This window comes from Zootoca vivipara, chromosome 3, assembly GCF_963506605.1.
Source record: "Zootoca vivipara chromosome 3, rZooViv1.1, whole genome shotgun sequence".
In the NCBI taxonomy this organism is placed as follows: domain Eukaryota; kingdom Metazoa; phylum Chordata; class Lepidosauria; order Squamata; family Lacertidae; genus Zootoca; species Zootoca vivipara.
Genome location: NC_083278.1, coordinates 76,392,807 through 76,411,450, shown reverse-complemented (window position 1 = coordinate 76,411,450; position 18,644 = coordinate 76,392,807). Strand labels below are relative to the sequence as shown.

The 18,644-nt window shown below is 42.3% G+C and overlaps 1 protein-coding gene across 1 annotated transcript in view; it reads right to left on the bottom strand.

The window, feature by feature from the left end:
- Nucleotides 1-18,644, bottom strand: part of FMN2 (formin 2) — a 166,637-nt gene that overhangs the window by 42,549 nt on the left and 105,444 nt on the right. Inside the window, exons 9-12 of the mRNA XM_035108373.2 lie at nt 18,141-18,202; nt 6,443-6,534; nt 6,190-6,319; nt 5,029-5,175 (exon numbers count right to left, since the gene is read on the bottom strand). Of these exons, the coding sequence (XP_034964264.2) occupies nt 5,029-5,175; nt 6,190-6,319; nt 6,443-6,534; nt 18,141-18,202 (431 nt within the window). The remainder of the gene's footprint in view (nt 1-5,028; nt 5,176-6,189; nt 6,320-6,442; nt 6,535-18,140; nt 18,203-18,644) is intronic.

The following is an 18,644-nucleotide window of genomic DNA, read 5'->3' as shown; positions in this document are numbered from 1 at the left end:
CTATATCTAGCTGTTATTTTCAGATAGTAAAGGGCAATGGCAGAGAAATTAATGATGATAGGGATACTAATGGACAGAATGTAAAAGTCTATTAATGATTCCTTAAACTGAAAGTTTCTGAACTATGTCTGCTTCAACTTAAACCACTGGATACTGTTTATAACTGAACAGTAATGCAATTAATAGGAAACAAATGCTGGAGCTTGAGGGCAGGTTAGCCAATGAACTGTTGACAATATGTTTAAAGAAGACAAAACAAAGTACTTCTTCATGCAAATCACACACATAGTTTATGAAACTCATTGCCACAGGATGTTATGGTGGTCACTATGCATAGATACAGCATTAGACAACTACATTAAGGAAAACTCAGTCAAAGCATATTGGCCAAGACAGTTAAAACATTGGGCAATTTAGAGGCAGTATACCTCCTGTTACTAGTGACAAACATCGGATAACATTCTCCATTATGCCCTGCTTGTAAATTTTCCTGGGAATTTCTGGGAGGCAACTGCTGGAAACAGATTTCTGGGCAAGATGGAACTATGGTCTGACTAAGAATAACCTTTCTTATTTTCTTAAAAAGAAAAGAAAAAAAGCATAACCATTTAATTTAGAATCACTAATAAAGGAACCTGCATGAAATTCAAAGTGCAATACAGATTCAGTATGGATAATATGCAGATGTAATGATAAAATACGACAGTTTCAGTACAATTTTCACGATGTAGAAAAGGAGGGTTGTCATTTTCATAAGTGATCCCTAAAGCATGTTCTGAAATTTAAAGAAGTGTGCTGTGGACACAGCAGGTATAAATGAATCCAATTTATTTGGCATTTTTTGACATTGTATCATGGAGCTACTTAAGCCTTCACACCAAACAATGCTCCAATCCACAATGATCCAATATTAAGTCCCTGCAGTAAAGTCTCTACTGGCTCTCCCCATTGTTGGGTCTGCCAACATCAGTGTACTGGACATCACATTTGAACAGGAAGACAATCACCATAGACGCCGATGTCCCCACCACTTACAAAGAGGTCAGAGTCTGAAGGCTACAGCATGGTATTGTCTGCCAGCCTCTGGTGTGCAGTGCCGATGTGAGTTGCCACATTCCATGAATTGTAAGCCTCTCGGTAGCTTGATCCAGATCCACTTCAGAATGGATGGGACCTTAGTGTCTGTTGTCCAATGTGAAAAGACCCACAGAGGAGACATACTCACACCTAAACACCATTTCTTACGCTTTCAGCCATTCATAGTCATTTCTGTTAAACATTCCACAGTCCGGGTGCTGCATGCAGAATTGTTCCCAACATCAAAAATCACAATCGGGAGAGTTCTTTTCACTCTTCTACTTTTATAGACTTATTTCTAGTATTTGGGAAAATTTGACACCTAGTCGACTATTGATAATTGGGTAGTACAGTATTTGTTTCATTGTATTTGGTCACTTCAAACATTACCAATTAGTGCTCAAAGTGGCGAAATAGAAAGAAATGCATCATTCCAGTATGTATTCCTGGCCTTTCTTAACAGAGTCTTGAAGTGATGCAATGCTAAGAGACTGTATTTCAGTAACTGACATCAGCAATGGGATGGGACCAATCAATGATCAAGATGGGAAGCTTCCTAGAAAAATGAATCCTGCAACAAAATTTATCAAATTACTTTTTTTGCAATTTGCAGTGTTGCTTAGCATTCAAATCTCTTCTACTTGCTTCCAAAGGTATATGTGGTATATAATTATATCCTTAAGACTTTTTCCCCCATTTGTAAATGATTTCTATGCTTTGTAGATAATCTTGTAAGCAATTAAGAGTTTGTTCTCATAAGCTTATCCTGAGAGAACAACTACTTAACGTCTTTCTACCTGTTTCTGATTTCTTGCTAATGAAAAAAAGAGAACCTGCTAAATTAGCCAGACTTTTGATATAATTCTTGTTAATTAGATACATTCATGAGGGATACAGGTATTAAGGTCCATCTGATCATGTAAATGTGCACTATCATCATTATCTTATATATAAATGGTGGGAAGAAGAGTTTGAATGCAATAAAACATAGAAAGTGTACTGCTGACGGAACCTCTGAAACATTTGGTTATCTAAAAGTATGAAAAAAAATGGATTTTTGGACCAAAGCTCACAATCTGAAAGAGAGTTACTGCAGAATAAGGAAAAACTATTGTCTAAAATGTATAAGCTACTATTGGAATGGGAAACATAAGACGAGCTGGTTAAATTCAATTACCCACTGGGCAATTGATATAGGGTATACTATAGAACTAAATCTCTGGGAGAAAGTCTGGAAGAAAGAAATTTACTGCACGCTACATGTTGAAAGAGAACTACATGAAACTTCCGGTCTACCGCCATCGCTGAGCAACGAGGAAACCTCGAGCTCCGAGGTTCCTGCCACTGTGAAGGAGGGGGGAGTCGCAAGAGCGCCACGGACCCCCAAAAGAACCCCAGATTGAGATTTCTGGGGTCGTGGAGACTCAGCTGAGCCCCTAAACGTATCCTCCGCTCCCCAGTAAGCTCTATTAAGAGCCCCAAGAGCGAGCAGAGTTGAGATGTGGGTGCCTGTGAGTGGATTTGCTACCTTCACAGTGTGAAGCTCCAAGCCGACAGCCAGTTGAGCGGTGGATTCTTCCAATTTTGAAAGAATTGAGGACTTTGGTCACCGTGAGTAAAAGAAAAGGGATTTTTTCATTTGAAAAAAATTAGCCATGGGAGGAGATTTAAAAATGGAAGTCGATCTCCCCCACTGAGTGAACTGAGATGCAGTTATCTTGCCCGAAGCCGGAAAGCCCGAAGCCAGAGTCGGGTCCCTGGAGGGATCAGTGAGCTGCCATTATGATGTCACAATAGGAAGGAATTTGTTTACCTCTTTGAGGTTGGGAACTGTCAGTATTGAATAGAGTGCAAAATGTAAGGCTGTGAAGAAGAAGTTTGATAAATGCTCTTTTTGTAAATGGACATAAGAGTTTTAAGGTATGAAGAAGAACTGAAAATGCTAGTTTGCAACCAGTTTGGATATAATTTCTGTCTTTGAAGTTTGGAAATACGAACTGCGCCATTTCCTGTTTTGAACCCTGTGCTGTTCCCATGAAATCTGAGATGAGCAAGATGCCAGTAGACACAATAACATCTGACTTCTCTGATTTTCAAGAGGAATTCCTGAAATTGTTGTGGGAACTAAGAAGTGAAGTACTTCAGAATACAATACAGATTGGAAAAATAAACCAGAAGTGTGTGGGAATTGAAAAAGGATTAATTTCATCAGAGAGTGTAGAGAATAAAGATGAACATTCATCAGTCCTGGGCAATGCAATTGAATCTAAAGAAGAAGAGGAAGGGGCATGGAACATTGTGCTCCCAGTGAGAGGGGGGAACAAGACCCATGCTTGACTCAAAGGGTTTTTAAAGAAGAACCAGTATGGAATAATGCCCTCCCAGTGAGAGAGGGAGAGCAGGATCCATACTGGGGTCAGAATCTAAGGGGAACAAAAATTGTGAAAGGATTGAAAAGTGGAAATTTAGATGGATGGCATCGTGTAACAGAGATTTGGGGAGACAGCAGGGGACGAAGAAGGAAATGTGGTGGATAGGCTGCGGCAGAGTGGGAGTGGGGTGGTGAGTAATAATGGATGTTATTTTCTGACTGATTAAGATGGTCTGAAACTGGATTGACCTATGGAACTGGCTGAATCGCCTGGGAGACTCCGAGTCCAGGGGAAGGGGGGCTGAATCAAATTTTAGTGTTTAAATGTTATTAGGATAGAAGTAGTAATGTTTGAATTTATGGATAATTTTTGGGAATAAATTTTAGGCTAAGGGGTGAAATAGAAGATAGATGGTTAGGAAAATAATTTCTGATTTGAAATAATTGATGAATTATAGGTTAAGGATAGTTGATGTTTATAGATTAGGAATAACTGAGAGATAATTTTTAAAAGTGTTAAAATGATAATAACATGATATAACATGAAAATTGCTTAAGCTGGATTTAAAAATGGACCCAATGAGGGGGGAATTGAGGAAGTCTACAATGTCAAGTAAAAATGAAAGATTGTTGTAACTGATAATTTTTTTTGTTTTTTGTCTTTTTGTTTTTGTGATTTTTTGTATTTTGTATTGTTTTAAAATGAATAAATATTATTTGAAAAGAAAAGAAAAGAAAAGAAAGAGAACTACATGAAAGTGATTCATACATGGTATTTAACCCCAAGTAGACTAGCTAAAAAATATAAAGTGGAATCGAATTTGTGTTGGAAATGTAAAGAAATGGAAGGGGCTTTTTCATATGGGGTGGGCATGCAAAAAAAGTTAAAGAATATTGGGAGATGATATATAATGAGATGAATACACACACACACACACACACACACACACACACACAACATTCCCAACCCCCCTGCCCCAGAGGCATTTCTGTTAGGAATGGTTCAGACATTTACATATGCACAACAGTGGCTCGGATCCTGTTAGCTCAAAAATGGAAGGTGAGGGAGGTCCCTAGTAAGGAAGACTGGTAACTTACGATGATAGAATATGCAGAGTTATCAGGTCTAACAAGCAGAATAAGAGAGCAAGAATCACAGGTATTTAAAGAGGAGTGGAAAATTTTCCTGAGTATGTAGTAAATAATTGTGTACAGATGAAAACACTGGCAGTATTAAGGAAAATTCAACAGTATAACATATTTAAAAGGGATGTAGTATGGGAAAACTGAATTAGATGGATATATAAAAACATATGCATGATTGGTGGGAAAATTAACAGAACCTTGGAAGGGGAGGAAGGGAAGAAGTTGAATGGATGGCTATAATGGAATATGTTTATTTTGAAATGTAAAATTTGAAAATGTAATAATTATTTTTTTAAAAAAAAAGCATGAAAACAAGACTTTAACATAACTGATGTGATCAACCGTTTATTTAATGACTGAGGTAACCACAGGGAATCTATGAGCTAAAGAATACAATATTAAGTTTTACAACAACTGAAAAGAACCAAACTTACGCTACTCTTGACATCTTTCAGTTTGGGAAGTATGTCTAACCCAAAGCCATCTGCTTGTCCTCTTGTCCTGTTTCCACCATTCATGTAATTCCCAAAAGCAAGGACCAAACTTAAGACCTGCATAACTCCTGAGCCATTCTTCAGTGTCTGAGAAAACAAGATACAGAGCAACTTCTTCATCAGAAATATTTTGTTTCATTTAAAAAATAATACACAATGGGAATGGCAAAAATGATTATTTGTTGTAAGAAATATATATGGCACTGTAACTTTCCAACAGGTTGACTTCAACCACATAAGTGCACTACTACATCGTCTCCCAAGACAGACAGAAGCCAACCAACCAACTTTTAATGCAAGCAACAAATAATCATGGTTTGTTTTCAGATGGAACTTGCTGGAAATGAGTTCTGGCACTTTTCAAGTGGACCCCATTGCCATTATAAGAGAACAAGGGAGGCGTTCATATCTCTTTTTCTAGAAAAATGGCACTGCATATAATAAAGTATCAGTTGTACATTGCTGCAAAGAGCTGTTTGACCATACTTTTCCCAACAGAACTTGCTAAATTTGTAGAAGAATGTTTAGGAAATGTAGCACAATTTCATACGTGTCTACTTAACAGTAACTCCCACTGAGTTCAATGGGGCTTATTCCCAGATTAAATGGATATAGGATAGCAGTCATAGATTCTTATTGCAGTTAAGTTTCAAGATGTTTAGCTAATATCAATGTCATCAAATTACTCCAATCTGATTATTAGAAATTATAACAGAAAGGATGTTTACAAAAATTAACACACACATTAAGAGAAAAGGCCAAATAGTGTTTGTTTGGAAAATGCTAAAGGGAAGGCAGCATCAGTTACAGACAAAAGAGATTTTGCTTTGGCACAGGAAGAAGGTACATTATTCTCTAGAGGTTGGTTTGCATTGGCTACAGACTTGTGATGTTATATTTCAGCACTGAAAGCCAAATCTTAAGATTTGCTTTGATCTTGAAGCACAATCATAAAATGTTCCATTCAGCAGGACTGCTATCCTTCACATTTAATGAGCAGCTAAAGTAAATAAAACTTTTGAAATATGAGTATTGCTGAACAAGAAAGATTAAATATCAGCAAATCTAGGCCTCACATCAGATGGTCCAAAGTTAACCTACCTCACACAGTTTCTGCAACAATTCAAGTTTGCTGTGGATGGAGGAAATGCTTTCAGAAAACGTTGACTGGAACAGGATACAAAAGACTCGTTCTGAGAAGTTGGGAATGAGGGACAGCTCATAGAGAAACCTGCCGAAGTTAATGAAAAGTATTATTTATATCCATTATATGAACTTCACAGGCAAATTGCTCTCCCACAAAGCAGAAGGTAGCATTGCAGCCCAATAGAATGCCCAACCATAGGGTCCTTACTGTTCAGGTTTGTCCAAAGACTTGGCGTTCTCCTTTTCTTTACTTGACTTGCCATGTTTTTCTATCTTTTCAAGTTCATCTGATTGTGCTCTCTTTAAAAAAAGACAGAACATTATGGTTTAAAAGCAGAATGCACATACAAATAAAAGAAATTACATAATAATCATAACAAGTTAATCAATTAAAATCAGTTATGACTCCTCATATTAAGAACTTCAACTGTTTATATAGATGGTTTCAATGTTTTCAGTGACTTAGTTTATTGAAGAATGTTACATGCAAGAATGTTTGATGCTGAACAAAACTTCTCTAAATGTAATGTTATGACTGTTAATAGTTTGCAAGAGATCTATTCATTCAAGCATACATAAAGACAACTCATGGTCTTCTTTCTTTCACACACACACACACACACACACACACCACACCTTTTGAGTTTTTCATATATTTTCCTGGATCCAATGTCATTCTTAAGCACTATTTCTTTTCACTAGTTAGTTGCTTGCACCTGAGGGCAATCTGATCTCCAAAAACACATTTAACAAAGTAAGGCATGATGACCTGTATCAAAGTTTTCAACACTATTGATATATGAGTCAATATTTGTTTTTGGAGGATGGGGGGGAAAGCAATTTTTTATGTGAGTTATTTATCAATTGGTTCTGAAACCATGGGAGATGAACCATTAGTAAAACACTAAACAATTCCCCTTTAACATAAAGATTTGCTCATAAAGAATGGCTGGGGCAGATTCCACAGGGGGGTGTGCACTGGAACAACCGATCTCAGTGGTCACGGGTAGGAGGAGGAGTTACGCTAAGACCAGACCATGTCATTACCGAGGAGGCAGACTTAGTCGTTGTCTGAGGACTATCCCTGCCTCCAGGTCTGGTCCTGACCGGACGGATATTGGAATCAGCAAGGGATACCCACATGACCTGAAGGTGCTGCTGTGCAATGCCAGGTCGATGATGAATAAGACCACCGCCATTCACGACCTGATTGTGGATGGAGGATTTGACCTGGCATGTGTGACAGAGACCTGGTTGGAGGAAGCCGATGGGCCCGTTCTTGGCGCTGCTTGCCCACCAGGTTTCTCTTATGCACAGCAACCCAGGCCATCTGGGCGGGGAGGGGGGGTTGCAGTGATTTTTAGGAAGTCATTAGTTTGCACCAGGCGTCCTATTGGGAAGACCCAGTTCTCTGAGTGCATGTTCTGGAAGTTGGGCAATAGAGGCAGTACAGGATTCCTTTTGGTGTACCGACCTCCCCGCTGCACCAAGGATTCCCTGCCCGAGCTGCTTCAGGTCGTGTCGGATGTGCTCCTGGAGACACCTAGCTTGGTTGTCTTAGGGGATTTTAACATCCATGCCGACACGACCTTACAAGGAGCCGCTCGGGACTTCGTGGAAAGCATGGCCACCATGGGGCTGTCCCTGAATAAGTCTGGCCCAACTCATAGCCGCGGACATGCCTTGGACTTGGTGTTTACCTCTATGGATGTTGGTGATCTGACATTAAGTAAAAGCGAAACAAAAGAAGTGCCATGGTCAGATCACTTTCTGGTGCAACTGGACTTCTCCGCAACCCTTTCCCTCTGCAGGGAGGTGGGACCGATTCGGATGGTCCGCCCCCGCTACTTAATGGATCCAATTGGCTTCCAAAGAGTGGTAGGGGATGTTTTATCCCATGTCGATGGCCTTTCAGCTGATTCCCTGGTGGCCCGCTGGAATGCGGAGTTAACCAGCGCTATTGACTGTCTGGCTCCGAAGCGCCCTCTCAGATTGCATGGAGCCCGGACAGCCCCGTGGTTTTCCCCGGCGCTGAGGGCAATGAAACAGTCGTTGAGACGGCTAGAGCGCCGGTGGCGGAAAACTCATTTTGAATCAGACCGGACACGGGCTAGAGCTCAACTTCGAGCCTACCAAGTGGCAATGGCGACGGCGAAGAGGACCTTCTTCACCGTCTCCATCGCATCTGCAGAAAACAGCAGGAGGAGACTCTTCCAGGTGGTTCGCAATTTAGCGGAACCACCTGCTCCATCCGGGCCCAGTACGGGCCACATGATCTCCTGCAATGATTTTGCAAAGTTTTTTGCAGATAAAGTCGCTCAGATTCGGGAAGAGGTAGACTCCACCGTGGGAGCAGGGCCGGGGCGGGGGAGTGCTAGAGTCCTGTCTAGTCAAGTTTTGTGGGATCAATTTCAATCTGTTACCTCCGAGGATGTGGACAGGCTGCTTAGACGAATGAAACCAACCACCTGTCTCCTTGATCCTTGCCCATCCTGGCTTATAAAAGCTAGCCAGGAAGGGCTGGGCGATGGGCTTCGCGGGTTGGTAAATGCTTCTCTCCATGAGGGAGCCTTCCCAGACCCGCTGAAAGAGGCGGTTATTAAACCGCTTCTTAAAAAACCATCTTTAGATCCGGCCAATATGGCCAACTATCGCCCAGTCTCAAATCTTCCATTCTTGGGCAAGGTGATTGAGCGAGTGGTTGCGGAACAACTCCAGGCACGCCTGGAAGAAGCGGACCATTTGGATCCCTTCCAGTCAGGATTCAGGCCTCATCATGGGACTGAAACTGCCTTGGTCGCACTGGTCGATGATCTCCGGCGGGCTAGGGACAAAGGTAAGAGCTGTTTCCTTGTTCTGCTGGATCTCTCAGCGGCTTTTGACACCATCGACCATAACATCCTTCTGGACCGTCTAGAGGGCTTGGGAGCTGGGGGCACTGTCATGCAGTGGTTCCGCTCCTTCCTCCTGGGCCGTGTTCAGAAAGTGGTGGTGGGGGATGAGTGTTCAGACCCCTGGGCGCTCACTTGTGGGGTGCCTCAGGGTTCTGTCCTCTCCCCCATGCTTTTTAACATCTATATGCAGCCACTGGGAGAGATCATCAGGGGGTTTGGGCTGGGTGTCCATCAGTATGCTGATGATACCCAGCTCTACCTCTCTTTTAAATCAGAACCAGTGAAGGCGGTGAAGGTCCTGTGTGAGTGCTTGGAGGCGGTTGGAGGATGGATGGCGGCTAACAGATTGAGATTGAATCCTGACAAGACAGAAGTACTGTTTGTGGGGGACAGGAGCTGGGCGGGTGTGGAGGACTCCCTGGTCCTGAATGGGGTAACTGTGCCCCTGAAAGACCAGGTGCGCAGCCTGGGAGTCATTTTAGACTCACAGCTGTCCATGGAGGCACAGGTCAACTCCGTGTCCAGGGCAGCTGTTTATCAGCTCCATCTGGTACGCAGGCTGAGTCCCTACCTGCCCACTGACTGTCTCTCCAGAGTGGTGCATGCTCTAGTTATCTCTCGCTTGGACTACTGCAATGCGCTCTACGTGGGGCTACCTTTGAAGGTGACCCGGAAACTACAACTAATCCAGAATGCGGCAGCTAGACTGGTGACTGGGAGCGGCCGCCGAGATCACATAACACCGGTCCTAAAAGACCTACATTGGCTCCCAGTACGTTTCCGAGCACAATTCAAAGTGTTGGTGTTGACCTTTAAAGCCCTAAACGGCCTCGGTCCGGTATACCTGAAGGAGCGTCTCCACCCCCATCGTTCTGCCCGGACACTGAGGTCCAGCTCCGAGGGCCTTCTGGCGGTTCCCTCATTACGAGAAGCCAAGTTACAGGGAACCAGGCAGAGGGCCTTCTCGGTAGTGGCACCCACCCTGTGGAATGCCCTCCCACTAGAGGTCAAAGAGAACAATTACCAGACCTTTAGAAGGCATCTCAAGGCAGCCCTGTTTAGGGAAGCTTTTAATGTTTGATGGATTTCTGTATTTTAGAATTTCTGGTTTTTTTTTGGAAGCCGCCCAGAGTGGCTGGGGGAACCCGGCCAGATGGGCGGGGTATAAATAATAAATTATTATTATTATTATTATTATTACTTAAGATGAAACAAGCACAGTCAAAAAATCTCATTTCCCTCTAATATTGATGTGACTTTCTATTAGCAGGTTCCACTTTTCAACAGTATTCTGTTCAAAGGAAAGAGCAACAGTTATTTTAGAGGTCAAAGTGTTGTAACAGCAGATGGGTTTTTCCTTAAGTAGCATTACATTTGTAGTATTTTAACACGAGTATAATACCCATCAAACACTGAAGCTGGAAAAAAACCATGTGCCTGCTGTAATACACACACACACTGCCTTTCTATAACAGTGAACATCTGAGTTTTGAGCACTGTGTGCTTGAAAACATTCTGAATTGAATAAGTATATGCAAAAGCAATGTTTGGTATAGACTTCGGGGTTGTGTTAATAATTAAATTACATGGCCTACATGAGCTAACAACTGAACATACTACAGAGCTGGGCACAGGAAAGCACAACCGGAATGGTGATAACTCACATTATAGTCTAAAAGCAGTATCTGTTGTGTTGGTCCTCATGGCTCAATCTTTCAGAGAGCATGAGATCATATAAATGTGACAGTAAAAAAACAAAAACAAAACAAAAAACCAATTACTGTATAAATTTTCCACACAGGCTTCCACTCTTCCTTTGCCACTGGCCAGGGAGGAGAGGGGAGAAAATTAGATATCTTGCCCAGGTCGAAACGCCAGTCTGGCTTTAGGTCTGGTCATGGCATTGAAGCTGCCTTGGTTGCCCTGGTTGATGACATTTATCAGAAGAGAGATGAGGGGAGTGTAATTTGGCTCATTCACCTTGATTTTGCAGTGGCTTTTGGTACTGTTGACCACACTGGAGCTTCTCTCAGAGGGTTGGGGAAACTGTGCTTTAGTGGATCCACTCATATAATTTCCAGAAAGCAGTCATTAGGCTGTCATTAGGAAATTTTGAGTTAAGTGTCATCAATATGTGGACGACACCCAGCTCTATCTCTGTTTTCAGCTGAATCAGAAGAGACAGTTGAAGTGTTAGGCCAGTGCTTGGAGGCAGTGATGGGTTGGGTGTGCCCCAATAAACTGAAGCTGAATACTAAAAAAACAGAGATGTTTTGTCTGGGAGATGGGAAGATGGCCTGCTCTGGGTGGTATTGTTCTCTCCTGGAAGAAGCAGCTCCACAGTTTTGGGGTGCTCCTGGATTCAGCACTGCTGGGGAACAGCAAAATATCGCTGGGTGTGAGTGCTAAGGTTTCCATCCCACTTCTAAACTGATCCTTGGGGAGAACACTAACCACACTCCATGAACACTAACCACACTCCCTTTCCACACGCAGGAAGGGTTCGAGGTTGGGGGCAGACTGAAGAAGCAACTCCCTATATGTTACTTGATAAGGTGCATTTACATAGAGAGTCATTGCTGACTGTTTCAAAAGATTTTAAGTCTTTGGTCTGGTGTATAGGTGCCAACTCTAAGGAGCCCAGACCCGTCCTCCCCATTTTTGGGGGGGGGCATCTCCCCAATTGACCGTGCCAAGCCACGTCAGCCTCCTTCTCCACTGCATGAAAGCGCAGATAAGGTGCCTGATCGCCCACCCACTTTTCTGTCTCCCGGGCCCCCTCCCTCCCCCCCTCCCCTCCAGAGGTCTCGGCCTGGACCTGGCACCCCACAAGCCCCCTCCCGGAGGGGACTTGGTTGCCACCTGTTGGCATCTGGGCAGGGAGAAAAGGGAGTGGCGTGTGATTGGGTCTGCTGTCGTCCCCCAGCAGGCCCCCTGACTCAGCCTCTCATGTCGGCTGAGCAGGGCTGCCTCCCATGCTCAGAGCCCAGCTGCCTGAGCCTTGGAAGCGCCAGGTGAGGGAGGGAGGTGGCATAGTCTTTCCTGGGGCCAAGAGGCTTCACCCTGGTCTGTGCCTGCTTGGTTTCAGCCTCCCTCCATCCCTCTGTCCTTCTGATGGGATGGGGGTGGGGCAGCACACACCCAATATTTCATTCAAGTTGGTGCCATTGGTCTGGTGAAAGGACCTAGCTTCCAGATCCCTTGAGATCCAGTCTTTGTTAGCCTACAGGCAACCTGAGAGTTACAGAAATTAAAGAAAAGGGTGAAGTATGCTTTCAGTTCAGCTCCAAAGCTTAGAGCCTCATTAATAGACACAGGAATATCTGCAGTGAAATTTGAGAGATTATGGCACATAGGTGTCACTTCAAGTGTGCTGCCCAACCTTCAAAGGCAGCACAAGTGACTAGGTGGGGAAATATGATTCTGCTGCCCTATGTTGCACTGAGCCAACACATTCCATAGTATCATAGAATTGTGGAGTTGGAAGGGAACCCCATGAGTCAACAGTGTGCTGCTGCATCAAAAATAATTAATGCTATTCTAGGCTGCATCAACAGAAGTATTGTGTCCAGGTCAAGGGAAGTAATAGTCCCACTCTATTCTGCCTTCATCAGACCACAGCTGGAAAACTGAGTCCATTTCTGGGCACCACAGTTGAAGAAGGATATTGATAAGATGGAACGTGTGCAAAGGAGGGTGACCAAAATGATCAAGGGTCTGGAAACCAAGCCTTAAGAAGAATGATTGAGGGAATTAGGTATATTTAGACTGGAAGACTGAGAAGAGATATGATTGTTGTTGTTTAGTCGTTTAGTCGTGTCCGACTCTTCGTGACCCCATGGACCATAGCATGCCAGGCACTCCTGTCTTCCACTGCCTCCTGCAGTTTGGTCAAACTCATGTTCGTAGCTTCAAGAACACTGTCCAACCATCTCGTCCTCTGTCTTCCCCTTCTCCTTGTGCCCTCAATCTTTCCCAACATCAGGGGTTTTTCCAGGGAGTATTCTCTTCTCATGAGGTGGCCAAAGTATTGGAGCCTCAGCTTCACGATCTGTCCTTCCAGTGAGCACTCAGGGCTGATTCCCCCTTCATGGATCAATGCCTTGTCATGGTGAAGTGCCTTGAATAACTCAGAGAAGCTATGAGCTATGCCATGCAGGGCCACCCAAGATGGACAGGTCATAGTGGAGAGTTTTGACTAAACGTGATCCACCTGGAGAAGGAACTGCCAAGCCACTCCAGTATCCCTGCCAAGAAAACTCCATGGACAAAGACAACAGAGATATGATAATCATCTTCAAACATCTAAAGTGCTGTCACATGGAGGATGAAGCAAGCTTTTTTTTCTGCTCCAGAGGATAGGACACAAACCAATGGATTCAAGTTATAAGAAAGTAGATTTAAACTAAACATCGGGAAAAACTTTCTGACGGTAAGAGCTATTCAACAGTGGAACAGACTCCCACGAGAAGTGGTGGGCTCTCCTTCCTTGGAGGTTTTTAAGCAGAGGTTGTATGGCGATCTGCCATGCATGATCTAGTTGAGATTCAGTAAAAATGTTTCTCCTGCTTCTTGTAATATGAGCTAAGTTTTCTGGTACACTATTTGTGGGCTGAGTCAAGTGTCAAGTCTCCAAAGCTAATTTTGGTTATATTTGTCTCTCTTTGTGTGCATGTATATAAAATTGAAGCCAAATTCAGGAAATAAAAAGGACATTCCTATTCCCCTCAAGAGCATTTTGTCAAAGAGAACATTCAACATATTGTTCACATAAAAGTTCATTAGCTCCTGATTACACTTGAAACATCTTTGAAACAATACATTGAAATAAATTAAATAGAAAACTGATGGCACAAGCTAATTGTAATATAGTACAGCAAACAAGACACAAGATAATATTCCTGCACAGTTCCCCATCAAAGATCCTTTAAGTAGGAAAGTAAAACCAATTGGGTGGGAGTCTCCTGCAAGACACTTTTCAGAACTCTCATCTCATAAATCCTTGACTGCTCATAAATATATTGTTCTTCACGTAAACACATGTATTATGTATTATTAATCACAGCACATCCTTTTATTGGTGTCTGATAACAGACTGTGATGTATGGGGACAGAGGAAATAAGATAAACCAGAAAGTGTGCAAGAGCCCCTCCTTCCCCAATTGCTACATTAAATACACCTCCCATCATTTTATAACCAATGGCTGTATTCAGAGATAACGACAATCTATGATAATGAGTCCTTGTCTAGGAGAGGAGGAGGTTCCCCATAATCCTGGGGGTGGGGAAGTAACAAGTGGGGAGATGCAGGGTTCTGTCCTGGGCCTGGTATTGTCCAACATCTTTATAAAGGAATTGGATGAAGGAATAGAGGGGATGCTCACCAAATTTGCAGGCACCAAATTGGGACGGGTAGCTACCGTAATACTGCATAAAATAGAATTAGGATTTGAGAGGACATGGAGAACAGATTGGAGAGCCAAAACTAACAAAATAATATTCAATAGGGACAAATGAAGGGTTCTACACTTAGGCAGGTATAACCGGCAGCACAAACATAAGATGAGGCACACCCGACTTGACAGAAGTACATGTGAAAAGGAACAAGCTTGACATGGGTCAACAGTGTGAGGCAGCAGCTCATGGGTCCTTCGGGTATCCACAAACATGTAGCTTCTTAATCTCCTCTTCTCTAGGTTAAACACTAGAGCCTCTTTAATTAAATGTTACTGTAACAGCTTATTCAGTAACCATTCAGCAAATACACAGAGACTGGAGGAGGAGGAGGAGCAGGGGAAGAGGAAGAGGAAGAGGAAGAAGAAGAATACCCATGTTACAATGATGCCAATAACTATTCCCAATAACACAGAACAATAAGCCTAAATAAACTATCTGGGTTTTTCACTGGAAAATAGAAAATGTCCAAGATGTATTCAGTAACTATGCAGTTTAACAAGTCTTTAATTCCTTAGTAAACAGGAATTAAGCCCCAGGATTGCGGCTTTTGAAATTAGGGTGTGTTTAGACTTGGAGGCTGCCCAAACTTCTTTCACATCTCGAAGGAAAAGCGCCATGCCAAACATATGTAATCAGAAAAAAGTGATTACATTTTGAAGAAAGATCATAAAACAAATGCTCCCATATGTTTCAGAGATCAAATAGAACGTCTGAGAACTAGTACCGCAGTGTTTTAACTGTGTAGTAAAAAGAATGCTCAGATGTGACAATTAATGAATGCAGTGTATGAAAAGTAACAGGAAAGGTTGTGCAAGTTAATAAAAGATTTTGAAATATGGAGCAGGAAAACCTGGGCAATTTTTTTTCAGGCTTCGGCAGAAAAATAATCCCCCTTGTTCTGGAGGGAAAGCTGGGGGTGAAAGAGAAAACTCCCTCCTTGTGGAGGAGTTAAAACTAAGGGAAGAATTATTTGAGACACTATATTTTCAGCAGAAAATTTAGGTGAGATGGCGCCAGCTGCAGATCAGAGTTCCAGTTAGGCCCACTTTTCCAGCAGTGATACCCACAGCAGTAGCTTCCTTGGCAAGCTCCTCTTGTCTTCTTCTCCATACAGCAAGAGCAGTAGCAACTCATAAATCCAGGGAAGATGTCAACATTTCCCCAGGCTCTCAAGGCAGTGGACCCCAAGGACAAGAGCAAAGCAATGGTGTTTCCTCCCCCCACTACAGTTCTGAAAAAGTTTAAGATTAAGAGACTCGCCAAGAAGATTATTTTCACTCCAGCTTGTTCTTCTTTCTTTTATGTTTAATAGACAAAGCAGCACAAGCATCTATGAATATTTTCACCATAGTAGCCTGAGCAGGTCCTTTCAACAGATTCATTGCTACTTCCCTGATTAAGAGCTAGTGTCACCACCACAACAAGTCTAAAAAGCAGGTATTTACATTATGTTTCTACCCTACATGCATCTCTTTCTTGCTGTTAGGGCCAATTAAGGGTGCTAGTGATGAACTATTAAGCCATTTTACAGTGAGTGCATATCATCCCTCCCATTATTTGGTGTTATGGACCGAGCTGAATCCTAGAACAATAGGATGCAGAATGCAGCAGTCTGATTGGTCCGCTGGAGCCACACAATCCAGCTCCAGGTGGAAGTGAATCTGCAACCTGATTGGCCTACAGGTGCAGCCCTGAAGTAGCCAACCACATAAGGCCCATTGTGTAAATAATGTATATAAGCAGACGTTTTGGGGAAAGAGCCATTCTTCTCTTCTTCTTCTTTTGTTGCTACTACAAGCCAAATAAAGAGCATAAAGTTCACTCTCGACTCCGAGTATATTTCATTTACCCTATCATCCTTTGAGATTATCAGATGAGCCATCTTAAACCCCCCACTATGTCACAAGAAACAACAACAACCTGCCATTCACCCTATGGTCCCCAGGGTGGGTTACAGCTATTAAAACTCAATGTTAAAAACAATCACAAAAATAAAGTTGAACTAAAATATACATCATGGATGTAAAAACAAACAAACAAACAAATAAACAAAGGTATCTGAAGAAGTGTGCATGCACACGAAAGCTCATACCAAAATAAAAACTTAGTTGGTCTTTAAGGTGCTACTGAAGGAATTTTTTTATTTTAAATAAACAAAAAACAGGGTAAAGTGGTCTGCCTTCAGCATTGGTCCAAAGGTGTATAATGAAGATGTCAGATGGACCTCTATGGGGAGTTCCACAGCTTAGGGGCTGCCATAGAGAATGTCCTCTCCTGGGGCACCACTCCCACCTAGCTCTGAGCTTCTGAGAGTGGTGGAACAACCAAGAGGGCTCCCTTTAGCCATCTCAACATCCAGGGTGCAAATGCACATAAAAAAATCTTTTCGGTAATGGCCCCAACAGGAAACCTATTGGAACCTATCAACTTCTTGAAAGCATTAGAAAGATATCCTTTTTTTACACATGCTTTCATTCACATTTAGTAACTAATAGACAGCCATGCTCAGCGACTAATTTTTAACAGGGACTGTACTTTTAAAGACAATATGCATTGTTGTAAGCTCGCAGAGGGATGGAATCAGGGCTGCTGGAATTCCATTAGTGGCCCTGGAAAGAATTTATTTTGTTAGGAACAATGACTAGGAAAGAGAGATCCTACAGGAAGGTTGAAAACGCTTTTGGCAAAAGAGCATGCTCTTCTCCTTCCCCTCCAGAAAGCAAGCTTGGACTATGTAAGCTGACATCATTTGGGGGCTGAAGTGAGAGCTATGGGCTTAGTTTAGGCATTGGGGTAGGGAAGCCATTTAAAAATATGTATGTTACTCTTCCAAACCACTTGAGATCATAGCTGCCAAGTTTTCCCTTTTCTCGCGAGGAAGCCTATTCAGCATAAAGGAAAATCCCTTAAAAAAAGGGATAACTTGGCAGCTATGCTTGAGATGTGTGAGTGTGTGGGAGCATATATTGGTGTACTGAACTTTAGCTTTCCATTTCAGCTTCAACGCTCCTTAGATTTTCTTTAAATTTAGGTAGTAATAATATCATTTATGAGCAGACAGTTTTGTGGCTTTAAAGTGAAATCGGATCACTAGATACATGGAGGGAAAATAATGTAGACTATAGCAATTAAATAAAGTGAGAAAAGCGAATACAGGAAGAATGATTAAAATGTAAAACAGCTATTCCACAATAAAACCAGCAGTTGACTATTAAAAAATGCACCAAATAGATCTGGCACATGTCCTCTGACTAACTTTTTGATGTGTAGGAACATAATTTTTCCACTGTGCTTTCCTATTATTCTAGACGACATGTCTTAGTCTACTAATTTGTAATGTCCTGTCTTTGAGGGGTTACACAATTTCCCAGACCTTTTAATTTCTGCATGGTGTTTTCCATTCAGTTTGAACCAGGAAACTGTTCTATTATAGCAACACCCCCATAGCCACAACATAATGGCTTTGCCCTGGTTTTCAGGCAATCAAAAAGTGCTAATGATACAATGAGTATATATATATATATTCATTGTATATATATTTGTCTTGTTACTCACATTCTCATAAAGGGCTTGAAGAGTCTCTAAATCAACCACGGAGTTATCCAAGTTCACAACAGCTGTGAAAAAAGAGAGACAAAAGAGGAAAAGGATTACATGTCAATATGATAATCCATCAGTGAAGAAAAGACTAAGCACAATAGTTTTTTATGACCCACTGGCCGTGCAGCTTAACGGCTTAAGGTTTATTAATGCTTTGGAAAAGTGCTGGGTCGAAGATTGTGGACAAGGAACCTGGTGGAGCCAGGTGTCAAATGTTAAGAAATCCATGCCCCCATTCCCCTACAAGACACACATAGGATCCCATGAGTACGGCAAAAGTCAAAGATCAGAGATAAGCTTTACATCAGAGTTTCATGGTCCGACTAAAAGCATTATAGAAAATCGCAATTCTGTTACAGCCAAGCACACACACACACAGAGGAGACCTGTCACTGGTTGGGTTTCACTCTTAAACTGATTAATCCATAGATCAACCAGTGACCTTCAAGACACCTGACA